Here is a 27,984-nt window from a genome sequence, read left to right as displayed (position 1 = left end):
GGGGGAGTGTCGGTCACAAAACCAGGTCTGGAATCACAGCGCCAGAGAACCGACTCGAGGATGAGCCGGAGGAGGAGGAGGAGGCGGGCGCGGAGGCACTTTCGCTCCGGCGCGTCTACTCGAGACACAAAGATTTCGGGGCCGGTGGGCGGGGAAGGTGATTGATTAGCCTGCAATCTGGTTGCACAGGGCTGGGCGAAGGCCCGATAAGAGCCTTGAATGGGGGCTGATGTCACCGTGATGTCAAGCTCGTAGCTTCCCGGAGCCGAGAGCGAGGGAGCGCCGAGCGAGGGAAGAAAGAACCTCTCCGCGCCCTGCTCGCCCCTCCGCGCCCACCCGCGCCCAGCGCGGCTGCTCTGCCACGGCACGCCCCCTGCCTGCCTGCCTGCTTGCCAGAGCCTCGACTTTCGGATCCGGATTGTGAAAGGCACCAGGTGGTGGCGGCCGGACTGTAGCCGCCTCGGAGTCCCGGGCGCCTAGCTTGGCGCCGCTTGGCTTTGTCCTCCGCGGTGGTGGGGAGAGGCAGGTAAGAGCGCCCGGGCTCTTTTCTCTAGCTCTGCGGACGCGTGGGGTGCGGATCTTCTGTGGAAGTCGCCCACTGGAGAGCTGATCCATCTCCCTCACACTCCCCCGCACGGGTCTCTAAAAGTTTGGAACCTCCCCCCCCCCCCCCGCCCTTGCTGACCCGGTTGACTCCAGAATATTTGTGTGCGTCAAAGATGTTCCCCCTCCCTTGGCTGAATGGAAGGAACGGAGCAGGTCTAACAACAACATCCCCCAGCTGCCTCCTGTTCTCAATCTCCCCTTCTCTAGCCTGTGCGTTGGGGGGAACTCCTAGGTTAGCCCTTTAAACTATACCTTAGAAATAGCTTACGCAGCTGTAGTGTTTGAATTTGATACAGATTCTTCCCCCAAAGAATAATACTGTCATGGTGTCCATTTGAGTTTTGATTTTCAGATGTAGGCATTTCTTTTTAAAAACCTGTATTTGATAAAGGTGTGGGGTGGGGGTGGGGGGTGGGGTGGGGTTGAAGCTTCGAAAAATGGAGATGAGGAAGCCTGTTTAAACAAGAGAGGAAATAGCCCCCTCCCCCCCAAAAAAGGTTGGATTTCAGCAAGGCGACAGGTCAAAGGGTTGAAAATCCGGACTGGCAAACTGTGAATTGGCCTCTGCTTAACAGCTGGTGTGGTAGTTTTGTTTATACACAGAAACCCACAGGACAAAGCGTTTGCAAAATGCAATCGGTGCATACTAGGTTGTGGCTTAACCCTCCAGTAGGATCTAATAACTGGAATAAAAAGGTAAAGGTAAAGGGGCCCCTGACCATCAGGTCCAGTTGTGTCCGACTCTGGGGTTGCGGCGCTCATCTCGCTCTATAGGCCGAGGGAGCCAGTGTTTGTCCGCAGACAGCTTCCGGGTCATGTGGCCAGTATGACAAAGCTGCTTCTGGTGAACCAGAGCAGCGCACGGAAACACTGTTTACCTTCCCGCCAGAGCGGTCCCTATTTATCTACTTGCACTTTGATGTGCTTTCAAACTGCTAGGTGGGCAGGAGCTGGGACCGAGCAATGGGAGCTCACCCCATTGCAGGGATTCGAACCGCCGACCTTCTGATCAGCAAGCCCTAGACTCTGTGGTTTAACCCACAGTGCCACGAAACTAAACCATAGTGGGTTGTGAGTTATAGTGGAGGGTGGGGTAGTAATGATATTGGCCCCCAAAAGACCAGGAATCAAATCTCTGCTCGGTCTCAAAGCTTGCTAGTGGGTTGGGGTTATTGGGAAGATAATGTGGAATAAATTCACGTGTGCCACCCCGAGTGCCCTGGAGGAAGGGCATGATGCCAATGTGACAGATAAATGTTGTTTCTCTCACATGTTGCCCTGGTAATGTGGGAATGGGAGTGGCGTGGGTTGGCGTGGAGAACCAGGTGAGCTCTGTTTGGGGAAAGGAAAGGAGTACTGCGGTACTAAGGGGACAGCACTAAGATGTAGATTTTGGGCATGGGATAGTGAGTTGTAAAGCAGAAAGACAGAACTCTTAGCTTCTGTCTGGTGCTGTTTAAGTGGATTTGGAGTTCTGGACTCCAGGCCAGGGCTCACATAATTTCCCAAGCTCTGGAGTAAGTGAAAAGGCCTTGCCAAGCTCCCATCTCAGAACCAAGTTAAAAAAATACCCCAAACACCAAAGTTATACTGCCCAATGGATGACACTGCAGAGTTGTGGGGGGTTGCCAACCCTTGCAGGCTAGTTGGCACTTTTGCAAACCGAAAAAACAATTGTGAGTGTCTCACACATTTGTCATTGGCTAGGATAGAATGCTTTCCCCAAGCCTACAGTAATTGCAGCAGCAGCAGCAGCAGCAGCAGCGTGGAGAGGCAGGGATCCTGATTAGGCCACATTGCTAACTCCCGCTTTAAGGTAGGTGACAGGCCATCCCATCTGCGAGAGTATAGCTCTGCGATTTGGAGCGGAATATGAACCTTTTCACTCCCACTGCCGCCCCACACTTTCTTGCTTGCTTGCTGATTTTGCTATATGACCTTCAGTAACTCCCCGTTTTTTCTTTTGCCTGCAATACAAATAAGCCAATCCAAGGTACACTGACTGGGGAATGAAGCCCACTGGATTCAGCGGTGCTTACTCCCAGCGGTTACCCTCTCCCGAGAAGTCCTTGGGGGATTTTGAACCCCTGTGAGAAGGGCGAGATCCAATAGGATCTGCTACACCAACTCCTGACTTTCCAAACCATTCCTCGCTCTTCCTCTCCAAAATAGATAGTCTCTCCTTGTTTCCTTCTCCCTTGCCTTTTCTCCTGCCCTCTGCCCACACCAGGCTCTTAGCTGGAGCCAGCCTCTTGAGACAGATCGGGTAACAGCTTCCAGCTACCTTGATAAATGTGGCTTGCTTCCTGGAGAAGGAGTGAATCATACGGGGACGGGACAGCCTGGGCCTCTGAAGTTAAACTAGGTGTGTGTGGGGGGGACGGGACACATGGCAAGTTGCATGGATTGTTTTGTTTTGTTTTGCTCTGACAAAGACATGCCCACAATGGCACTGGGGGTTTTCCTCTTTGGAATGGGAAGCACAACACGTCCCTATGCTGTGTTGTGCAAGATCCTTTTTTAGTGCAGTGAAAGAGATCACCCACCCAAGTCTCTGTTGTGCAAGAAGAGACATGAGTGGAGAAGTTTAAAAGACCCTGAAGTGTTTAACAAAAGTGGTTGGCTTGCTCAGTGCTCCTGAGCTGGCATGGAAACAAGCAGAAATGTCAGCACTGTTATTCTTCTTCTTTGGCGATCCCTCATAGCCGAGTAAGGTTGTCTTTTTCATAAACATGGTTTTAACAGTGAGTCCGTAAGTGACTGTGGAGGCCAATTCTGGATCCACACGTCCTTCCACAGTGGGTTTCCGGGTGGGAGTTGATCAAGGTGAGGGTTTGCCAAGCGTGCCTTCCTCTCAGCACAGCACATTTCTTTTGTCCTGAGTTTGAGTGTCTTCGAAGCCCATATGACACCTTTGGTAAAGGCTGTTCTCCAACTGGAGCACTCGCAGGCCAGTGTTTCCCAGTTGTCGGTGTTTATACTACCGTACATTTTTTTTGAGATTTGCCTTGAGAGAGTCTTTAAACCTCTTTTGTTGACCACCAGCATTACGCTTTCCATTTTTAAGTTTGGAATAGAGTAGTTGATTTGGAAGACGATCATCAGGCATCAGCGGTTGTGTCAGCACTGTGGTTTCACATTGGCACGTGATTCCTCTCCCCTTGAGCAGCGCCTCTACACGGTTGTTATTATTATTATTATTGCAACATGTTATTTGTTGGTTGCGCCTGAGAAATGTTGATAGCGTGTGAAGTTGTGCTATTACTAAAAATCAGACCATTTGCCTATCTGGCTCAGTACTTTGCTTTTTCTGTTTGGCACTGTCTCTCGAGTAAGGGGTGTTTCCTGTTCCTCCTTCCCTAAATCCTTTTAACTGGAGATGCCAGGATTGAACCTGGGACCGTCTGCATGTTCACCCTTGGAGCCATCCCTAGGCATTGATGACCCATTAGAGCAAACCAAATCAGATCTCAAGACGTCGCTGCCAAGATAAGCAAGTGCCCAGTTTCAACGTGGGTTTTCTTGCCAGTTTGGGATTTCAGCTTAGGGAAAGCAAGGATGAAAGTTAAGCCACTTCACTCACCATATAGTCCGGGGGGAGTTCTGGTGAGCCAGCAGGGATGTTAACAGAACTACCGCCAACCCCAGGTTGCTCTTCTCCATAATAACTCCCACTGGGGCATCTACACCAGGAGCTTGCATGGGTTAATGTTGATCAAATGCTGTTTATTAGCAGGGCAAAAATGTTCGCTCTGAAGACAGAGGTGGCGGCAGCAGCTAGGCCAAGTCCTCACTGAATGATGGTTTCTTCCATCCTGGCACTCAAGGCAATGCATGTGGGGTTGTTAGGCAGCCTCCCCTGCGCACCTCTTCCCAACACATCCATGCACTCAGACCATGCTTTGGGACGCAGTCTCTCCTTCCTCTTAGGTGCGCAGGGAAACTGCATGTGCTGTAGATGTTCCATAGAGATCCAGGTGCTTAGAGAAGCAGTTTCAGCGAGGAAACCCTGAGGCAAGGAGTGGTGGTGAGAAACTGAGAACTATAATTGCCGCATTCGTTCAGCAAGATAACGAACAAAAAGCACCCGCCGCCTTTTGCGAGATGCAGACTTGCAGGGCAGAATACTTCCGTAATGCTTCGAGTACGCAGAGCAGGCGGCTGGGATTTGACAGTGCCGGACTGAGTGACTATTGGGCACGCCGTGGCTGCAGGAAAAAAAGAACACCAGGAATACCTGCACATTTTCATTATAATTAACAGCAAGCTGGTGGTGTGTACCTCGGTTTCCATATGCAGAATGCAGCTTTCTACGCATGCTTAGAAGGACTTAGAAAAATGTATTTTTATTTGTTGCATTAATATTCCGACTTCCACCCCCCCAAAAGAGCTCGAGGCAGCATGCATGGCATTTCTGCCCCTTCCACTGCATCCTCCCAAGAACCCTTTGAGGTAGGATAGGCTGAGAAGAGTGGCTGACCCAAGGGCCACCCTGTGAGATTCATAGCTGTGTGTGTGTGGATTTGAGCCTCCCCATTCGTAGGAGGAAGCAGCGCACGCAAGTGTTTCTTATGCTCATCTTCATTCATCCTGACTATCACATGGATAGCCTGTAAGCCATAGGGGACTTTGTGGCTCTGTTGAAAGGAGTGGGTTTTTTATTTTATTTTAAAACCACCTCTAGAGGTGTGAGATGCAATCAACCTGTTTGTCTCCCGAAATGATTGGCAGAGTAGAATTAGAGCCTCACCACAAATCAGTGGCTTCCAGAGTGAAGTGCAGCTATTGTTCAATCTACACAGTTATGCTCTAGGCAGGAAACAATGAATCCCATAGTTACACAGCGATCATCCGTAGTCTCCACAATTCTGGAACGCAGTGGGTTTTTTCCCTACGCAAAAAATGAAATGGGCTACGGTATATAGAATGGTGCATTTGAAAATATGGTAACATATATGTGATACCTGATCTGTAATGGGGCGGGTTTGTTGTTTTCCTTTCAACCCCCCAAAAGTTTGCAAATTCTTTGCAGAGAAAGTGAATGCGTTCGCACAAATGCACTGCAAGTTTTGTGGCTTAATCATTAAGCAGTCTAACTGTGTGATTATTGAGATGGAAACCACATTAACTAAAACAAAGCCTTGTCCAGCTGCTAGGGCAGGGAAGAAGTTTACAGTGGTACCTCTACTTACGAATTTAATGCGTTCCGAATGCACATTCGTAAGTCGAAAAAATTTGTAAGTCGAATCCCATAGGAATGCATTGGGAGAAAAAATTCGTAAGTAGAAGCAACCCTATCTAAAAATTCATAAGTAGAAAAAATCCTATCTAAACCGCATCCAAGATGGCGGACAGAGCTCCATTCATAAGTAGAAACATTCGTAAGTAGAGTTATTCGTAAGTAGAGGTACCACTGTATTTGAAGTAGATGTGCTGAAATGAGAGGTGTGGACTGGCAAACAGCACCACCAGCAAACTTCTGCTAGTGAGTTAGTCACTCAAGCTAGTCCACATGTAGCTGCTGGGTGACCTTGGGCTAGTCACACTTCTCTGAAGTCTCTCAGCCTCATTCACCTCACGGAGTGTTTGTTGTGGGAGAGGAAGGGAAAGGAGAATGTTAGCTGCTTTGAGACTCCTTAGGATAGTGATAAAGCGGGATATCAAATCCAAACTCCTCCTCCTCCTCCTCTTCCTCTTCCTCTTCCTCTTCCACCTCCAGACAAGAGGGAATTCTTGAAATTCTTTCTGTCCACAGATAAGCCACCAGACAAAACTCTTTTAACACTAGTGGGATGATAAATAATCTCTTAAGCAGGAAGTCTGATATTCCACACCATAAAAACTATCCAAGTTTGGTGGCTAGAAAATGCTGAATTATGCAATGCTGATTTATGTAAGCTGGGGAGGAAATCACATAAGTGCTCTGGCTTTCATAGAATTGCAGACTTGCAGAGCTGAGAAAATATTCTGTGTGTCAAGCCCTCCCAGATCAATGGTCTCCTCTGAAACAAGAACATTCATGTCCCAAACCCCTAGGTGTTCAGCTCAGATAAGAGTTGTCCTAACGGTTTCCATTTTCTTAGGAACACTGCCAGAAAAAGATGGTTGCACCCCTTTTGCAGGCAGAAATTAATCAGGTTTGCTGTCCCTTGACATGGAAATGCAATTATGGAAAGATGTGCGGCTCTTTCATTTTTGCCTGTCCTGTAGTGGTTTAAAGGTACAGGAGCTCTGCTTGGACATAGTAGTAGCCAACATGGTGTCTTCTAGATTTTGTGAACTACAACTCTCACTATCCCTGACCATTGGCCCTGCAGATTGGGGGATGATGGGATTTGGAGTCTACAACATGGAGGGCACAGCTCTAGCTATTTCTGAGCATCAGTTGAGCATGGGCATTACAAGGACGATGTCCTGTTGCTCCATCATTGTTCTGAGCATTCCTGCCTCTTTTTGAGCTGTATCCGTATGTTTTCTGAGCCACCGATAGAACTGCAGTCTTAAAAAAATTAAATGGTCTTGCTTTCTCAGGATTTCATCCAGACCTCCAGCTTAATACATTTGTTGTTGTTGTTTAGTCGTTTAGTCGTGTCTGACTCTTCGTGACCCCATGGACCATAGCACGCCAGGCACTCCTGTCTTCCACTGCCTCCCGCAGTTTGGTCAAACTCATGTTGGTAGCTTCGAGAACACTATCCAACCATCTCGTCCTCTGTCGTTCCCTTCTCCTTGTGTCCTCAATCTTTCCCAGCATCAGGGTCTTTTCTAAGGATTCTTCTCTTCTCATGAGGTGGCCAAAGTATTGGAGCCTCAGCTTCACGATCTGTCCTTCCAGTGAGCATTCAGGGCTGATTTCCTTAAGAATACATTACATGGACCCAATTAAAGCCACATAGGTGACGATCTATACCAGGCACCCCCAAACTCGGCCCTCCAGATGTGTTGGGACTACAACTCCCATCACCCCTAGCTAACATGACCCAGTGGTCAGGGATGATGGGAATTGCAGTCCCAAAACATCTGGAAGGCCGAGTTTGGGGGTGCCTGATCTATACAGTGCAAGTTGGTACTTAGTAGGTTGTTTACTGTGATGATTAGTTTTATATATTGCTGCCTGCTACGAAAAGTCCCAAAGCGATTTACAACCAGAATAAAAATTAAAAAAGCCTATTAAAAGCATAATCAGAATACAAGCAGCTAGTTTCTGGAGCTGCCCAAATGCCCTGCGGGTGGGGGACATCTTGGAGCTGAAACTGTGATAAGACAGGCCTTATTCTTACCTAAGCCTGCAAAATGGGTCCCTGAACAGTCCCTGCTAAAAACTGTCTGATGCATTTAGTTCCTTTTAACATTGCATCATTCGGCCTCAAACTTTATAATGGTTATAGTTCAGAAAAGAAACTGAAAGGATAAGGGACCTTCCTGCTTCTGGCACTCCCCCCCCCCCCCCGACTGGAAAACGTGCTTTTGCAAAGCAGAGAATGTGCAGCATTCACACTGTTACGTTTTGGAGCTGAACTAGCCCCGTGTCTGTACTCGTAAAAGTAACCCAAACTGAAGGGGTGCCAGCATTCTCAGCTAGTACAAGAAGCGGCTGTCTGAATAGGAGAGGGAAAGCTGGAGCAGCGCTAGCTCTCACATGCTGTAGCATAAAGCCCCAATCCCCAGAAGCTAGGACTAGCCCATGATCCAAGCCCCAAGACAAGCGGATTTGGAAGGCATGTGAGAGAGTTCTCTTCTTTCGGAAGTCATCTGGAATCCTCTAAGCCTGGGAACCAAAAAGTGTTGAGTGGCAGCCAAGGGGAGGCCAACAGTTTGCCGGCTGATTCTTTCTCAGGGGGAACATAGCTGGTCTGGGAATATGCTTTTGCACTGGGGCAGCTAATTACTTTATTTCCCCCCTTATTTTGATCCCCCCCCCTTTTATGCTGCAGTTACAGCTGTTTTTAGAAATGACATCCTAGGTGAGGATGTGTTCTTCCTCCCCTGTCCAAGCGATTTCTAAAAAAGCAATAATGATCTAAAAGTCACCTCTGTTTCGTTGAACTCGTAATCCCTCAAAAGCCAGCCACTCTGCACCTTAACAAAAAAACAAAGGGTGTTTTTCATTGGCCTGCCTGACCTAGCTTCTCTCTGTCCGCTCTCCTCTCTAGCCTTCAGCAATTTGCCAATCTGGAGGAGAGGGACAGGGAGCAAGACGCCTCCCTTGCTTAGGCAAATCTTTATTTTATATTAATTTTGTGAAGACTTTGAGGTCCTTTTTGTTGCTGCTGCTGCAAAGGAAATCAAGGTAATAGGCCAGGGGTCAGCAAGCTTTTTCAGAAGGGGGCCGGTCCACTGTCCCTCAGACCTTGTGGGGGGCCAGACTATATTTTGAAAAGAAAAACAAACGAATTCCTATGCCCCACAAATAACCCAGAGATGCATTTTAAAGAAAAGGACACGCTGATTCTTGGACCGTCCTGCTGGCTGGATTTAGAAGGCGATTGGGCCGGATCCTGCCCCCCCCCCCCGGGCCTTAGTTTGCCTACTCATGTAATAGACCTTGGGAACGGAATTGCTAATTTAACTGTTAGCCTGCTTCCAGGGAGGTCAGGGTGAGGCACATAGGGGGTGGGGCAGGATGCCTGACATAAATCATCCCAACAAGATGCTAAAGTTACAGGTACGGTAGGCTGCCGTGTTGGTCTGACGCAGTCAAAACAAAATAAAAAAATCCTTTCAGTAGCACCTTCGAGACCAACTAAGTTTGTCATTGGTATGAGCTTTCGTGTGCATGCACATGAAAGCTCATACCTATGACAAACTTAGTTGGTCTCTAAGGTGCTACTGGAAGGATTTTTTAAATTTTGTTTAAGTGCTAAAGGCAGCTGCTCTAGGTGAAGCCTGATAAGGCTGGCTGCTGGTGGTGCGGTGAATTAGCGTATTTTTGCGAGTGAGGAGTAAGTCTCAAGAGGGTTGGATTTAATGGATTGCTGCTGCCCACTCTGGGAGTCTATGGTTTCTTCCTCTCAACCCATTTCCCCCCCTCTTCTCGCCTTGGTCCATCATTTTAAATACTCCAGGTCTATGTAATTGTGGTGTCACCTGTCCATATACCCTTTGTGATAGGATGGGATAAGAACCTAAGGGGCTGCGTTATGCCAAGTCAGGGCAGTGGCCCATCTAAGCCCCGTACTTTACCCAGATTGGCAGCAGCTCTCCCCCTCTCTCAGGGACGAGCTATATAGTGCATTTTGCACCTGGCTATTGCCCACTTAGGGACGCAGGTGGCGCTGTGGGTTAAACCACAGAGCCTAGGGCTTGCTGATCAGGAGGCCGGCGGTTCGAATCCCTGCGACGGATGGGGGGCTCCTGTTGCTCGGTCCCTGCTCCTGCCAACCTAGCAGTTCGAAAGCACGTCAAAGTGCAAGTAGATAAATAGGTATCGCTACAGCGGGAAGGTAAACGGCATTTCCGTATGCTGCACTGGTTCACCAGAAGCGGTTTTGTCATGCTGGCCACATGACCTGGAAGCTGTACGCCGGCTCCCTCGGCCAATAACGCGAGATGAGCACCGCGACCCCAGAGTCGGTCACGACTGGACCTAATGGTCAGGGGTCCCTTTACCTTTATTGCCCACTTGTGACCATGTGAAGATGCCTGGGCGCTAGGCTGGCGCCTGACATCTCCACCATCTGGAGGTGTATGCCTGGGGATCCTTGGACCTTCTTGACTGTTTTCACACACTCATGCTCTGTCCTGTAGGAATAGGCCAATATATACAAGGTGAGTCTTTTAAAAGAGGCCCCGTGGAACATGTGTACTCTGTATCCACGGGGAGTCCTTATACATGGACTGTCCCTAGATCAAGTGACTTTTCTTCTTTTAAGTTCTCAAAGTTCTTACCCTAGCTCAAGGTTGTCATCTGAACCAGCCAGGTGCTTAACAGAGAATCAGTCGCAGTCAGTCCATCACTTGAAAAATAAGACTTTGGAGCTGTCTTGTCCCAAAATAGACATTTAAATAGACCTTTAAAGCCCTAAACGGCCTCAGTCCTGTATACCTGAAGGAGCGTCTCCACCCCCATCATTCAGCCCGGACACTGAGGTCCAGCACCGAGGGCCTTCTGGCGGTTCCCTCATTGCGAGAAGTGAGGTTACAGGGAACCAGACAGAGGGCCTTCTCGGTAGTGGCACCCACCCTGTGGAACGCCCTCCCAGCAGATGTCAAGGCAATAAGAAACTATTTTAGTTTTAGAAGACAACTGAAGGCGGCCCTGTTTAGGGAAGTTTTTAATGTTTGATGCTGTACTGTTTTTAATATTCGGTTGGAAGCCGCCCAGAGTGGCTGGGGAAACCCAGCCAGATGGGCGGGGTATAAATAATAAATTATTATTATTATTATTATTATTATTATTATTATTATTATTATTATTATTATTTATTTCGTTTTGGTGACTGTAATCTTGGTTCAAGGAGCCATTTGGCACGTAGCTTATATATCTGAGTTTCTGACACAGCTCACTCCCTATCCAAAACGAAAGCTATTAGCCCTTCAGGAGTGGGGAGGCTCAAACACACACACACCCCCGCCAACAGGGCTGTATTGGCAACTTGAGGGGAAATGATCAGTTCTGGAAGAGAACAGTGGCAAGGGAAGGGTTAAAACACTCACTGCCTGCCCCCCATCCATGCTCCACTGCTCCCATTTGGAGCCCCCCCTGGCTGCCTTAAAAGTACTGATTAAAATGGCAGATCTAATCTCGAAAGTCCTGCATAATGTGTTGTTTGGCCCTGAGGCACAGGCCTGCTTCAGGGTGGAGGAAGTGAATGGAGTAAGCTTTGCTCTCCCATTCTAGTACGTGGGGCCAGTGGGGCCATCTCAGTTTTGAAACTGAACGTTTGGAGATTGAAGGCAGAACATGGTGCAGATTTAATAGAACACACTTCTGCAAGATGTGCTAAGTGGTCACCGAGTTTGGAGGCTTTAATCATTTTTCTGACAAGCGACTTAATATTAAAACCTATTTAAAAAATACAAACAAAACAACAGCAACAATTCAAATCAAATACCAAGAAATCAAAGACCAAAACAAATAGGGAGGGATACAAGTCCTGTCCCTCTGAAAGAGGCCAAAATATACTTCAAATTAATGGCGAAAAGCCTTTAGGTGGGGTGGGGGGGGTAGACTTTGCTTGTATATATAGAAAACCTGCTATATATAAACATTATTTGTTGGGAATCACACTCAGGTCTTGCTTGCGGGATTCGTATAGGTATCTGGTTGGCCAATGGACTAGATCAGCCATCCCCAAACTCGGCCCTCCAGCTGTTTTGGGACTACAGTTCCCATCATCCCTGCTGACCACTGGTCCTGCTAGCTAGGGGTCATGGGAGTTGTAGTCCCAAAACATCTGGAGGGCTGAGTTTGGGGATGCCTGGACTAGATGGACTTTTTGGCCTGGTCCAGCAAAACTCTTCTTAAGTTTGTTACATCATTCCAGGTACATTATATGCTGTACCAACTGAATCATGGCCCTTGCCTTTTCAATTTTTAAATGCTTCTTTCGCCACCAGTGTCACCCTGCTCTCTGGACTAATTGTTGGTTAACGCAGTACAGTAGCTGGTCTCCTAAACCTCGACAGAGATATAGACCAGGGTTTCCCAAACTTGGGTCGCCAGCTGCTTTTGGACTACAATTCCCATCATCCCTGGCCCCCTGGTCTTACTTGCTAGGGATGATGGGAGTTGTAGTCCAAAAACATTTGGGGACCGAAGTTTGGGAAATGCTGGTATAGATTAGGCATGGCCAAACTTGGCCCTCCAGATGTTTTGGGACTACAGATCCCATCATCTCTGACCACTGGTCCTGTTAGCTAGGGATGATGGGAGTTGTAGACCCAAAACATCTGGAGACTGAAGTTTGGGAAATACTGGTATAGACCAGGCATAGCCAAACTCGGCCCTCCAGATGTTTTGGGACTACAATTCCCATAATCTCTGACCACTGGTCCTGTTAGCTAGGGATGATGGGAGTTGTAGTCCCAAAACATCTGGAGGGCCAAGTTTGGCCATGCCTGGTGTAGACCATCACCGGTTCTGTTATACGTATAACCAAGCATCGATACTACAAAATTGCCCAGTTCTGATAATAATACGCTTTCGTTCGGATACACTAACCTTGTCTTTTCCCTCCTGTTTTTCAGTTCTTTCCCAAAAAGCCAAAGAATATGTGCCATCGCTCCAAAATGATGGCTGTACCCAAGGCGCTGCTGCCATACCTTTGGCTCGTAGGACTTCCCACCAGAGTATGCTTGGCTGAAGTGACTTCATCGCCGCCGGCAGGTTGCGGCAAGGACTTGCCGTCCATCTATTACAACCTGTGCGACCTGTCGTCAGCCTGGGGCGTCGTGCTGGAGGCGGTAGCCGCCTTCGGTGTCGTGACCACCTTTGTCCTCACCGTCGTCCTTGTGGCCAGCGTTCCGTTTGTCCAGGACTATCGGAAGAAAAGCTTGATAGGGACACAAGCCTTCCTGTTGTTTGGCACCTTTGGGCTCTTCTGCTTGACATTTGCCTTCATCGTAAACAAAGATTTTTCAACGTGCACCTCGCGGCGCTTCCTCTTTGGCGTCCTCTTTGCCGTGTGCTTCTCTTGCCTGGCGGCACATTCCCTCAGCCTCAATTTCCTCGCCCGGCGGAACCACGGGCCCCGGGGTTGGGTCACCTTTGGCATGGCCCTGCTCCTCGTCTTGGTGGAGGTCATTATCAACGCCGAGTGGCTCATCATCACTGTGGTGAGGAGCGACGATTTGCCCAAGGACCCCTGCCGGGTGAAGAATGAAGACTTTGTCATGGCGCTGATCTACGTCATGTTCCTGCAAGTGCTTGCCTTCGTTGCCTCGTGGCCTGTCTTGTGTGGACGTTACAAGCACTGGAGGAAGCACGCCGTCTTTCTCCTCCTCACCACCTCCCTCTCTATGGCCATCTGGGTCGTGTGGATTGTGATGTACATTTACGGCAACCAGCAGGAAGGAGGCCAAGCCTGGGACGACCCCACGTTGGCCATTGCTCTCGTCTCCAACGCCTGCGTCTTTATTTTCTTCTACGTCATCCCAGAGATCTCCCAAGTGATCCGGCCGGGACCGGAGCAAATCTACGAGGAAGATGTCTACCCCACCCGGGGAGTGGGATATGAAACCATCCTCAAGGAACAGAAATCCCAGAGCATGTTTGTGGAGAACAAGGCCTTCTCAATGGACGAACCTTCTTCAGGTAGGCCTCAGCATACAGGCTGTAGAGAGGCATTTGGCAATGGGCATGGGGTTGTTTTGCGGAAACTTCCATCATGCTTTTCTGTAGGCATGAACACCACAAGGCTCATTTTAAAATACAGCCGTACCTTGGTTTTCGAACAGCTTAGTTCCCGAACGTTTTAGCTCCCAAATGTCGCAACCTGGAAGTGACTGTTCCGGTTTGTGAACTATTTTTGGAAGCCGAAAGTCTGACAGGATTTCCACAGCTTCTGATTGGCTGCAGGAGCTTCCTGCAGCCAATCAGAAGCCGCCATTTTCCAACGTTTTGGAAGTCGAATGGACTTCCGGAATGGATTCTGTTTAACTTCCAAGGTATGACTGTATTGCTTTAAAAAATCCTTGGGTTTGCCTTGTCTTTATCTTCTGAGTTTTTAGAGTACAATACAGTGCAATTGGGCAGTGCCGCAAGCAGGTAAAGGGCATATTTTGGCATACCTGGAGAAGAGCAGGAGGAACCAGGGCCTGACTTGGTGGTGCAGAGTCAGCCTTACTTACCCTGTTGGTTTCCTGTCTCATTCTGTGTTGCAACATGTTCGCCTGGCTCAATAGACTTGGAAGAAAACAACAACACCAAGGCATGCGAAAGAACTGCATGTGTAAAGTAGTGCTCACAAGAGCACTCCTATGTTCAGTTTGACTTGTGGCACACTTGTGTCAAAAAAACCCAACACATCGGCTAGCCCTGGCATAGACAGACATGACGTCTTTTCTGTGCTCTGGTTGAAGAGACATGGCCTTATGGCTGATCTCTGCCCTCACTTCCCTCTCCTCTCCTCTGACTTAGTAATTCAATTTCCTGGCTTTTCCTGACTTTTTCACTTTCCTTTAATAAGCCATACAGAATCAAGAGCGGCTAGGTCAAATCACAGCTCAGATCTTGGTTACTTTGCAAAGTATTTAGCTTTGCTAAATTGTTTTGGATTTTGAGACTCGGAAGCCCACCTTGCAGAGAAGATGTACAGCTGAAAATTTATAAACTTTCATATGAGACTTTTTATTTACTTATTTAACAAAATTTGTATACCTCTTGATTGTACATAAAACCTCTAAGCTGTTTCACGCTTGACTTCAGAGAGCGTCATAGGATCGGGCTATAAATATATTGTTTGGCTTAGAACATGACGGTGTGAAATTTATTTATTAAATTTCTATCCCGACTTTCCTTCAAAGGAGCCCAGGATGGCACTGGCTTTACTTTCATCATGGGCAAAGTTCAGGTGATGATAATTTGAAACTTAGGAAGAGGACCCTAAATCCCACTCCTTCGGATTTTCATAAGCTGGCAGTATGCATGATCTTACATTTGCAAATACAAGATTTGTTTCTCTTTCCCCAAAATTTTAGTTCTAGGGGATTAGAAACCTAAAATTAAATGAGAGAAATTATGTCTTGTAAAAATAAATTGCTGGATTCCGTTTCCCTGGCAGTTGCTCAAAAGGCCGCAATTCCATCTGCGTGAGATGATGGACCCAGATGAGTATTTCCGTAAAGAAATTGTTTTGATGATTGGATTACCTTGACTTCTCCCTCTCCACTTACTAGAGTCTGCCCTGTTTTAAAGAACCTACTACTGTGGCGCTGGCTCTTTGCCAGCGGGCTTAGAAAATGATTCATGAGCACATGATGCTGTTGCAGCCCATCAAGGATCCCCAAGTGAGCCATTCTGAGCTTCCTAAATGAAGTGTGGGATATATGTGCCACAAATAAATGAGAAGCTGCTTTGCCCGGGCGAGAAGGAGGTGTTTCCTGAATTGCTCCTTGTGCTGAAAATGTCACTTAAATATATTCTCTCTAACCTCTGTTCTTGGCTGCCAACCTCCCACCTAAGACTCCACCTTAATCCCACAGAAAGTGTCTTTCTGAAACCTGTTGCCAGTTTGTTGTTGTTTAGTCGTTTAGTCGTGTCCGACTCTTCGTGACCCCATGGACCATAGCACGCCAGGCACTCCTGTCTTGCACTGCCTCCCGCAGTTTGGTCAAACTCATGTTCGTAGCTTCGAGAACACTGTCCAACCATCTTGTCCTCTGACGTCCCCTTCTCCTAGTGCCCTCAATCTTTCCCAACATCAGGGTCTTTTCCAAGGATTCTTCTCTTCTCATGAGGTGGCCAAAGTATTGGAGCCTCAGCTTCACGATCTGTCCTTCCAGGGAGCACTCAGGGCTGATTTCCTTAAGAATGGATAGGTTTGATCTTCTTGCAGTCCATGGGACTCTCAAGAGTCTCCTCCAGCACCATAATTCAAAAGCGTCAATTCTTCGGCGATCAGCCTTCTTTATGGTCCAGCTCTCACTTCCATACATCACTACTGGGAAAACCATAGCTTTAACTATACGGACCTTTGTCGGCAAGGTGATGTCTCTGCTTTTTAAGATGCTGTCTAGGTTTGTCATCGCTTTTCTCCCAAGAAGCAGGCGTCTTTTAATTTCGTGACTGCTGTCACCATCTGCAGTGATCAAGGAGCCCAAGAAGGTTTAGCCTCCCCCAGTTTCAAGCAGAGGGAAAAAACTGTACAGTATGTGTCACCGAAAAGCACAATTTGGAACAAGCTGTTGTCATTCTCTCTCCAGGCTTTATAAGGGGCTTTTTCTTTGGTAAACTACCCTCATCTGCATGATTTGAAGTGAAGAACTCACAGCATTGTTCTGTGACTCACTTCTTCATCTTGCCGAAATGTCTCTACTTCCTGCTGTTTTACACCTATTCACCATGTCTTTGAATTTCCTAAGATTATCTCTTCAGGGATCAATTTTGCTATGTATTCCTCCTTTGTTTAGAACTTCTGGATATTTCTGCATTGAAAAGAAAAGGAACCTGCTTTTTCTGCGTCTAGTTTTGGATTCCCTGTAGAACTTGGTTCTCCATATTTCAGACACTGAAGCAACTCCAAAATTGTTCCTCTCTCCCCGCCCCCTTATTATTATTTTTTAAATTAATCTTTCAGTCTTTGCAGCAGAAATATATATACTACACTGCTGAAGGAAGCCAAAGTTAAGACCTTTCATTTTGTTGCTCTTCTATAGAAGGAGACAGCAAAGCTAAGGGCGGTATGTAAATCTAAACAACAACAACAACAACAACAACAACAACAACAACAACAACAACAACAACAACAACAACAACAACACAACTAGGTTGTGACAGGGGCAAAGAACCTGAATTGGCTATGGAAGTCCCATGTATGTTTGATGGCAATAGTAACCAAGATTGTTGCCATTTCACACACAGTCAAAAATCTCAACCGCTCCACAATTCTTTGTTGTAAAAACCAATACAGTAGGCTAAAATATACACACATTTGACTACATGGCTGACAGGATTTTATTGCACCACGCTTTGCCTCTTAAACCCTAGAGAGGACTCTCTTATTTAGGGGAGGTCTCCTGAGCACAGTGTGCTCATTAAAACCTACTCTGTCTATAGTTACCCACAAACAAGGCTTTGTTTTATGGCTGGCTTAAGTCACAGAATGCCCCAGCAGGCTTCTGATGGTTGTTGCACTTGGGAACATAGATTAGTTAGTGCTTCCTGCTTTGCTTCCAACAGCATGGAAGAAATATAGCAATCACTTCTTTGCAAAGCTGTCTGTGCACAGAGATGAAGGCTTTTGCAAACGCATAGTGGCATATGAAATGAAGCATTGTATATTACGGAGACGAAGTCTTAACAGTTTTACTCTCTCAGGGCTAATTTGTACCCCCCCCTCTCTCTGTGTGTACAGACACACACACACACACACACACACACACGGTGATTCTGTCAAAATGAGTACAAATGTGATTGCTGCCCATGCAATCATTTTTTAATTTTAAAAAATAATTTTTATTGGTTTTACAGATAAACACAACAATTTAAACACAACAAATGCAAACAAAAATAACAAAACACAAAAATCAAAATACCATGATTCTTTTCCTTTAACATTGTAAGAGGGGATTTCCTTGAGTTCCCTTTATCTGCGGTTCATTTCTCCTTTATCTTTAGCAATTTCCAATTCATTGTTTAAAGCTCCTTACAGTTTCAAATCTCTCATACATCAATTTAGGTAAAGGTAAAGGGGCCCCTGACCATCAGGTCCAGTCGTGTCCGACTCTGGGGTTGCGGCGCTCATCTTGCTCTATAGGCCGAGGGAGCCAGCGTTTGTCCGCAGACAGCTTCCGGGTCATGTGGCCAGCATGACAAAGCTGCTTCTGGCGAACCAGAGCAGCGCACAGAAACGCCGTTTACCTTCCCGCTGGAGCGGTCCCTATTTATCTACTTGCACTTTGATGTGCTTTCGAACTACTAGGTGGGCAGGAGCTGGGACCGAGCAACGGGAGCTCACCCCGTTGCAGGGATTCGAACCGCCGACCTTCTGATCAGCAAGCCCTAGACTCTGTGGTTTATCCCATAACGCCACCTGGGTCCCTATACATCAATTTACTTCACATAATTCTCAAACCCGCAGTTTCTATAAACTTCTAAATCTACTCTCAATATACAATTTTACCATATTTTAAAAAATAAACTTTAAAATCTTTCCACTCTTCTTCTGTCGCTTCTTCTCCCCGGTCGCGTATTCTCTCAGTCATCTCAGCCAGTTCCATGTACTCCATCATTTTCATTTGCCAATCGTCCACTGTTGGTAATTCTTGGGTCTTCCAGTTCTTGGCTAATAATACTCTTGCCGCCGTTGTAGCATACATAAAGTAATTAACATTTTTCTTGGGAATCTCTTTTCCAACTATACCCAATAGAAAGGATTCTGGTTTCTTAATAAATGTGTTTTTCAACACACTCTTTAGTTCATTATAAATCTTCTCCCAGAAATCCCTTACTAGTGGGCAAGTCCACCACATATGATAAAAAGATCCTTCCTCTTTCTTACATTTCCAACATTTGCCCATGCAATCATTTAGGGCTGCCACCCTTTTTAACCGGGATCTTCTCTCATAACTGTGTAAATTTAATATGAGTTAATGCAGTGTTGAATTGAGAAAAAAAATCTTACCTTTTTGACGTGACTTTGTGAATCCATCGTTGGATAGTGTGTTAAAATTGGCATGCTTTATTTTGGCTTTTAGGCGTGGTTCTTCTACTTGGGAGAAGTGTACCCTCATGTATGTCTCTTGTAAGCCAATTGTACGCGTTCTCTGACCCTATATCATGGGTAGACAACATGGTGGCGTTCAGATGTTGTTGCACTACAACTCCCATCATCCCTGACCACTAGCCATGGTGGCTGGGACTGATGGGATTTGGATAACAACATTTGGAGGTTACCATCTGGAGGGTATTCTATGTATTTATTTGAGGGACATGGGTGGCGCTGTGGTCTAAACCTCTCCCATCTGGCTGGGCTTCCCCAGCCGCTTTGGGCAGCTCCCAACATAATGTTAAAAACACGATAAAACATTAAAAACTTCCCTAAACAGGGCTGCCTTCAGATGTCTTCTAAAAGTCGGAGAGTTGTTTATTTCCTTGACATCTGATGGGAGGGCGTTCCACAGGGTGGACGCCACTACCGGGAAGGCCCTCTGCCTGGTTCCCTGTAACCTCATTTCTCGCAGTGAGGGAACCGCCAGAAGGCCCTCGGATCAGCTAGTCCAACCCCCTGCAATGCAGGATGATGCAACTGTCCCATATAGGGATTGAATTTACAGTTTTGACATGATCAGCACCATGCTCTAATCAACCGAGCTATCCAGGACGAACCACTATTCTGCCTCTTACACGGGTTATTTGAGCGAAGGTCTTCTCTGCTTCTGCTCAGCCTGCGCTGCCTGAAAACCATCTTTGTCACTGAAGATCTCCCAAGCCTGTGTGCCTTTTAATGTTACCTTTCTTGTGATTTCTCTTCTTTTCAGCCAAAAAACCTGTGTCTCCATACAGCGGATACAACGGGCAGCTGCTGACGAGTGTGTACCAGCCTACAGAGATGGCTCTCATGCACAAGGGGCCTGTAAGTGAGTGTGCAATTCTGCTGGTGTTTCTTATCTTTCTCGACTTTCCAGAATGTTGGGCTTTTTTTAAAAAAAAGCAAAAAGCAACATCCTCTTGAGCAGTTCAGCAGGAGAAGTTTGCTCCTGACAGAATGAGGTGAAACCTCTCATAAATGTCAAATCCAGATATTCTGTGTCTTTATCTCTAGATAAGGGGGCAGGATAAACAGTGTCACTCTGTGTGTTAGCATTCTTTGGATGTAAACTTACACTCACAGGTCTTTGAGTGCAGCCCTCTTTCTGGCCTGATGCTGCAGGATAACGGGGTGAAACTGCTTCTGATCTGCGCCTTATTCAGATGGCAAGCCTAGGACCCTTTGCCTCAAACACCTAGTTTCAAAAAATGTTTTCAGAACATTTTATTTCATGGATAAGTGTTCAGTTATGCGAGTCCTCATTTGGAGTCTGAGAAGGTACAATCAGAATCAGGTTTCCCCACCTCATTTGCTTCCTGGGAGAAGTAGGTTTGACATCTTTTTATTAAAAACCAAAACCAAAGGAGTTTATTTGGCCTGTATCGTCCTGCAGAGATTACATGCGTGGCAGGGGAAAGGATTGAGGCTAGGGAAGGCAGTTCATCTGACTATTTTGTCATCTGACTTGGTCAAAGAAAGCGTTCAGATTATTAAGTGGTACCTCGCAAGACGAAATTAATTCGTTCCACGAGTCGGTTCGTGTTGCGATAATTTCGTCTTGCGGAGCACGGTTTCCCATAGGAATGCATTGAAATTTAATTCATGCGTTCCTATGGGGAAAAAAGAAGCACCCCCCCCAGAGGCGCCGACTCACCCGCCACGGCCGGAAGTCTTCAAGGCTCTGGGGAGGGGGAAGCAGGAGGAGGGCCAGGGGTCTGGAAGGAGTCCGGAAGCCATTTACAGAGATGGGAGAAAGCAAGGCCGGAGCCACCGCAGCCTCCGCTCCTTCAGGTGCTGCCGCTGTTCCTGCCAAGGGCCGCCTGGCGAGCCCCACTGCTGCTCCTGCTGGAGCCGCGGAGGGCAAGGCCGGAGCCGCGGAGGTTGCCATGAGTGCCGCACTGCCGCAGGAGGCAGAAGCGGCAGCCGTGGACGTCACCAGCGGAGTCCTAAAGGTAAGCGGCGGTGGCGGTGGCTTCCCTTCCCCTCGCGAGGCTGCTTCGTCTTGCGAAACACGGCCATAGACGGCTTTGTTTTGCAATTTTTTTGTTGTGCGATGTGTTCGTCTTGCGGGGTACCACTGTATCTGAGCTTGCAGACACAGCCCTTGGTGCTACCCTTTGCAGGAGCTGGGAAACGAACCAGGAAGTCTTCCAATAACTATACTGTTTCATCCAAGCTGGGGGAAACTATGGTTAGCATTAACAGCTTCAAACAAGCCAGACACAAAACCGTGGTTTAAAGTTGCTTTTAATATCCTGGCTTATACCAGAGTTGTTAATCATTGTTTGCTGCTTCAGACAAAACTGGAAACGATAGTTAATTTGAAGGTCCCGTGATTTGCTTGCCAGCTCACGCAAAGAGAGGAATGAAAAGGGGCTGCAGGGCATGGCCAAGAGAGGCTCATCCACACCTCAGCACATTAAATTGAGGCGTGATTGTCTGAACACAGTCAAAATATACTCAATGAATTTAGGATGTCAGAGATGATGAGAGAGGAGTTTGCACCTTCCGTAGCATCCATTTGTATCTCCATAGAGAAGTTCACCTAACACTGCGACAGAAGCTGGATTTGGGCATTTACTCAGTATCTTGGTATCGCCGCAACAGCTGCTGTATTTCTGCTGTTTTGCAAGTTTTATTATCTTGCAATTTAAGAATCAAGGTGTGCATGAACTTGAAGAGTGCATGTAACCATGCTGCTCCAGGGACCCAAGTGAAAATGCTCTCTGACTGAGTCATTCCCTTGAAAATTCAAAACAAAACAGCCCCCCCCCAAAAAAATTGATCTAAAAAAGCCTCAGATCCGTTGCATGTGCCAACAATTTCTCACGTGTGGAAATGATATCAAAAATCAGTAAAAGGTTTCAGATAGCCTGGTGATGATCTGAAAGTGGGAATGTTTTGGTGACTTGAAAATGGAACAGTTCAAGCCTTCTTCATTGAAGGTCAGATACGGTATGTATTCCTATACTGGTGCAGATGACAAGTGCAGAATGTTGGTTGGCTCTGTGTTTCTTTGAACATGCTGCAGCTCCTGGTTGCCTTCCTGACCACACTTTCTGCTCAATGCTTGCTCTTTTCGTTGTTGTTTTGCTTCCAGTCCGAGGGCCCCTATGATGTCATCCTCCCTCGCGCCACAGCCAACAGTCAAGTGATGGGCAGTGCCAATTCTACACTGCGTGCTGAGGATGCCTACATTTCACAGAACAAGCAGGCAGTGGCACAGAAAGATGGAAAGAGCGGGCAGGTGTGTAATTGGCTAATGCAGCTGCAACTGGAATTCTCTTCCAGTCCCAACTACAGAAATATAGTGAATCCCTATCTTTCTGCCCCTCTGAACTGATTCATACAGTACACTACTTCTAGCCCGGTTTGCCTTGATACAATCTCTGCAATTCATAATACACTCATTTGACTGCAGCTGACCTATATGTTGCTGTTAGTTCATATTATGTGCCTTTGCAGAGTAATGCATGACTTGTACAACCACAAAACATGGAGAAAAGACAAGCTGTGATTTGGTCCTCACTTTGGATTTTGGAATATCCTGCAAATTTTATTTAGGTTGATTGCTAATTTTTAAATTATTATTATTAACAGTGGTTTTTTTTTCTGGGGAGAATGCAGGGGTACGCATACCCCTAAACATTTTGTGAATCTTTGTACTTTTGTCCATTTACTGTATTTATTTCCCCCGATTTTAACTATAAAATTGGGGGTTTTCTTCCCTGTTTTTCTTTATTGGTTTTTATAAGCAGGAATAATGTTAGCAAATGGTGGTTTTCTTGAGTCAAAATGAGAGTACCCCTAAACATTTTGAAAGAAATAAAAGCACTGATTATTATACATCACTTTTCAAGCAAACTGCTTCTCAAAGCAGTTTTCATAAATGTACGTACACACACACACACACACACACACCACCACCACCAGTTCCTAATATGTACAGTGGTGCCTCGCTAGACGAATTTAATTCATTCCACGGGTCTATTCTTATAACGAAAAATTCATCTAGTGAATCCCATAGGAATGCATTTAATTTTTTTTTAATTTTTTTTTTTGCCCATAGGAACGCATTAATTGAATTTCAATGCATTCCTATGGGAAACTGCGATTCACTAGCTGAATTTTTCGTATAACGAATTTCAATGCATTCCTATGGGAAACTGCGATTCACTAGCTGAATTTTTCGTATAACGAATTCGTCTAAGGAGGCAACCTCCGCTAGAAAAATCCTTTCTTACAGGGCTTTCGTTAAGCAAGGCACCACTGTACGGTTTTTTAAAAAAAGTTGTTTTAAACAGCATAAAATACTAGTAAATATAAGATGTGGAACTGAGCACCATAACTGTAGGACCACCACTGAGAAAGTCATGGTTGGCATTTGCCAGCCAACCTAATTGTCTTTGTAGGGGGAGCCTTTGAAGTGGATCTTAAGGCAGGGACAGGTTGATGCAGATAGTCCTTTAAGTAACCTGGTCCCAAACTGTTCCAAGGCTTTAAAGGTCATTTGCAACACTTTAATTTGGTCCCAGAAACACACTGTAAAGAGTGTATCTGGTATGAGATATACACCAGTGGGTGGCTGCATTTTCTACCATTTGAGGTATCTAAGCGGCTATTTGAAGCCTGGATGTCGCTAATACATAGGTGGTAACCGAGGCAAGGTCCAGAGAAGTGTGACTAGCCCAAGGTCACCCAGCAGCTGCATGTGGAGGAGTGGGGAAGTGAAGGTCCATTCTCTCCAGATAGGATTGCAGCTGGTGAACCAACTGAAGCTGTTAAAAAAGCACCCCTTCCCAACACCAACTCCTGAACCACACTCTAGTAAGTGTGGAGTATGAACTGCAAAGCTGACCCTTCAGAGGAGTGCAACCCAATCTAGGACCAATTGCAAACTTAGAAGGGCTCATTTCCTGCCCCCCCCACCCCATCTCGGTTGGCTTTCGTTAGCTAAACTTAAAAGACCATTCCTGCTGTAAGAAAACTAATGTTATCAATCTCTTCTTTTGCTTCAGGCTTCATCTCCTTACAGCAAGAGCAGGTGGTAGAAGCCAAAGTCTTTGATTTCAGAAGGTCCTGTTCCTCGAGGATGCCTTGCAAAACCTGCCTTTGCGAAGGAGCATCTAATGAGACTTGGCCTCAGTTAGCCATTGAGATTTCATTCTGGCAGTGGAGACAAGGCAATTTCTTCTTGTTACACATAACTCCAAGTGCTCTGCTTGACCTCTGCTATAGAAAATCTGGGTTGCCGTACTGGGATACACCTGTGGTTTGTTTGTTTTTTAAAAAAATTCTGGACAGCAGGACTTCCTTGGAGCCTTCAATCAAGTTCTTCTTAGTGCCACCTCTGCAGTACAACTAGCCAGCATTTCAGGACCCTCTTTCCTATTTTTTTTTTTGTTAAACACGCCACACCATTCATGGACCACGTAGACTTTGCTGTGAGTGTCTCACATTCTTCTGCAATGCTACCTGTTTTTTACGCTGTACAAATCCGCCTTTCCTTGTACTGAGAGAGGATCTTGTCTAGGCCACAACTTGGCCTCCTGGTGGATGATTGAGTTGCTGCCCCTACCTTGCACCCCGTTGCCAAATCCCACAAGGGCGTGCTTCAGAACCGAGAAGGGTCCTGCTCTTCCGATTCTTCCTTCAACGGAGGCCATGTAGATGCTAGTCCTTCCGCGGAGAAAAACTTTGTCAAGTGTAGAAAGAACTCTCTCGTAGCCCTTCTGCTTTTGGACCAACCCTGGAGGTGCAACAGATATTATGCCTGTCCCAGAATCCTGATTGCTCCCGACCTGCTGCCTCTCCGCCCCTCAGGGCAACACAAAATGAAGGCCGCATAAGGATTTTATAACGCTTGGTGCTTAGCTCTGGGTGCCAAGGTGCATGAGGGGGGTTTGCATTTCTGCCTTATTTTGCAGGCAGCATCTCGGATGTTTGTGACGACTGTGCTTTTGGGGTATTTGTGAGTTATTGGTGCCACCCATTGAACATACAGGAGGTGCCAACGGATGGGGAAAGTTAAAGGAGACAGATAGAACACAGAGTGAGAGTTGTGGGAGATCCATGGCATTTGCTGTTCCCTGTCAGTTCCCCCTCCCAGTTCTGCCCCCCCAGCACAAGCTCATTTGGACCTCTGAGTGAGATTCGCAAAGCGATAACCTCAGTTACATAGCAGATACGTTAAGTTCATCCCCACCGAAAGGAGAGACAGAGGGGAGGTGGAATTATAAAGTGAAGCCAGAGGCTCTAGCTGTGCAGGAGAATGGGGAGTGTTCCATGCCCAAAGGTGCCGTATTTCCACAGGAGTTTCAAAGGATAAAGCTTTGGAAGTCTTGGGCTGCAGAGCTCATCACAGGACAGCAATTGCCTCTCTTTAGTTTTATTCATACTTCACTCCTCATCTGCTGAGAATGGGCCGCACCTGCTCTGAATCTCCTGCCTAAAATTCTCTTGGCTTTTGTGCCATGCGCATTATAAAGTGACCCCCCCTTTCTCTTGCATTGTTAGGCAATCTGTCTCCCTTAATAACAACCCTATAATCCCCTTGCCTTCTCTCTGTATGTATATCTTGCAAAAGTGGGCTTTGACCCATGAGAGCTTTGTGCTGCAATAAACAGTTACAGTACAAACCTCACCACATTAAAAAAAAAAGTCCCTCTGAGCTCAGTGGGGCTTACTCCCAGGTAAGTGGTGCCAGGATCTCAGCCTTAGTCTTTTAAGGGGCCACCACCCACATGCTGCCCGCGCACTGCTCTGTGTCAGTTCTGTTGGGCTATGGCCTGACTTTTATCTTGGTACATTTAGCATCCTGAGGCTCCACCACCTTTTATCTCCCCTTCCTTGTTCTCACTTTGGAGAGAGGGGAAAGAGGTGCTTTTTTCTCTCCGATACATGAGGTAGACGCAGCTGTTCTGTGCGCCTGGTTGGGAGGAGGGTTTGAAGAAATGGACATGCAGAAAGTGCTAGCTACACACTCCCGGCAATGCCTTTTTACCTGGCCTCTGCTTTCCGAGAGTGGGTCTACTCAGTGCCTTTTTGTAGATGGGCCTCCCTTTTATCTTAAGCCCTCTCTACAATGGCAGGAGAGGGATCATATCCAGCTTTTAGAATCTGCCCGCCCTACCACTTTGTGCTCAAAAATACGAATTTATGCTCACTGAAGCCTTGGCTAGTCAATGAAGAGCCTCGCACTGAGCCATGATTTCTGGCCAGCCTTACTGAGAATGATGTTCTGCGCCTTGCTGTCGTATGTGTGTATTTGGGTGAGTTATTCTCTATATAGATAATGCAGTGTGATTTTTTTGTTTTTGTTTTAAATCTGGCTGTGAGTGAATGGCAGGAAGAACTCAGGAGGAGGGCCGTGTGTGCGACTGTTGTGTTTTAATCCAAGTGTTATTTAAGTGGGGGTCGGGGGAGGCAGTGTGTGTCCTTTTTAGGACTGGCTTTTTTTAGCCCAGAGTTCTCTGACAAATTAAATCGGTTTTGTCTTTTTCCTAATTTTTGTTGCCTCCTTCTTGTTTTCTCATATATTCTTTCGTGAGTTTGGACAGGAACGGGATGGGGAGGCCAAATAGTATGGGCACGCTTTTTGGAGAACCAGCAACAAAACAAGCAGGGCCTTCCTGACCTTGAGAGTCAGGTGATCAAGAAAAAGCCAATCCCACTCCACTTCCTCCAGGTCTGCTATACTCCTTTAAGGGCTCATCTACACTTAAGATTCGTTCTGCATTTTCTAGGCACAGATCTGGGCTTTCCTGGCCATGCCCAAGTGGGGTGGTGCTATTGTTTTTAGGCCCTGGCGCTTTCTCCAGGAAAACCCGTGCTTTGCCACTGAATCGGATCAACCCATGGAGAACCCAGTTGCCGTTTGCTCCAATTCGGTGGTAACACATGGGTTTCCCCGGGGAAGGTGCCAGGACAAAGGGGAGGGGGGAATGCTCAGACACAGACCTGGGAATTCTGAACCTCAGCCTAGAAACGTCACAAAAAGGAAGAATTCAAAGAAGAAGAAGAAGAGTTTGGATTTGATATCCCGCTTTATCACTACCCGAAGGAGTCTCAAAGCGGCTAACATTCTCCTTTCCCTTCCTCCCCCACAACAAACACTCTGTGAGGTGAGTGGGGCTGAGAGACTTCAGAGAAGTGTGACTAGCCCAAGGTCACCCAGCAGCTGCATGTGGAGGAGCGGGGAAGCGAACCTGGTTCCCCAGATTACAAGTCCACCGCTCTTAACCACTACACCACGCTGGCTCTCAAAGTGCAAATTGGCCAACTGTGTGCCAAGCAGCTCCCATCTTTCCTTGTTTAATTATAGGCCACGATCCTGATGAGAAGCACAACCCATGCCCATGAGCACTTCCCCCTAAGCCTTGTGTATCTGGGTGTGAGATTCTCATTGGGATTGCAGTGAGAACCTGTCACCCCGGCACCTTTGAAATGAAGAAAAGAATCACCAGGACGTATAGTTGTACATTAAGGGAGGCATTCTCCATCACACTATGGCACACATTCAATATGGGCAAGCGTATCAGATGGAATGACACCCCCTCACACAGTGTTCTGGGGGGGGGGGGTTCTGATACCTCTGAACCAGTTTTTTTGGGGTGCATGGGGTGGGAGGAAGCCTTGTTGTGCAAGCAGAAGTTCTTGTGCTGGACTTCTGATGACAAAATTCCTTAGGTGAACTCTGCCCTATGCATTCAGCATAATATGCAATTTTACTGTCAGTTGTGCCCCCTCCCCGTTTAGGGTAGGGTTGCCATACACCCGGGAAACCCCAGACATGTCCTCTTTTGGGGGGCTACATGCCTATCCAGGGGTATTTTTTACAACTTTAAGCAAATGTCCAGGGTTTGGGGAGGAGGGGTAGGAAAAAAATGTGTGCACTGTTTTGGGCTCTGGTGCAGACGTCGGTGGCAGCAGACGGCCGGTGGTTGAGCAATTGATCGCCCCAAAGCCC

The 27,984-nt window shown here is 46.9% G+C and overlaps 1 protein-coding gene across 1 annotated transcript; it reads left to right on the top strand.

Moving 5' to 3' along the window:
- Window positions 1-23: 23 nt before the first annotated feature.
- GPRC5C (G protein-coupled receptor class C group 5 member C) lies at window positions 24-26,522 on the top strand. Its single transcript, XM_035104103.3, has 5 exons — window positions 24-526; window positions 12,796-13,861; window positions 19,747-19,841; window positions 22,117-22,263; window positions 24,035-26,522. The coding sequence occupies exons 2-5, from the start codon at window positions 12,820-12,822 to the stop codon at window positions 24,065-24,067; spliced, it is 1,317 nt and encodes a 438-aa protein (XP_034959994.3). The 5' UTR covers window positions 24-526; window positions 12,796-12,819; the 3' UTR covers window positions 24,068-26,522.
- Window positions 26,523-27,984: the final 1,462 nt, after the last annotated feature.

The sequence above is a fragment of the Zootoca vivipara genome, chromosome 2 (assembly GCF_965207765.1).
Source record: "Zootoca vivipara chromosome 2, rZooViv2.hap1.1, whole genome shotgun sequence".
NCBI classification, from domain to species: domain Eukaryota; kingdom Metazoa; phylum Chordata; class Lepidosauria; order Squamata; family Lacertidae; genus Zootoca; species Zootoca vivipara.
Note: the sequence above shows the minus strand (reverse complement) of the source record. Positions and strands in the feature narration are given on the sequence as shown.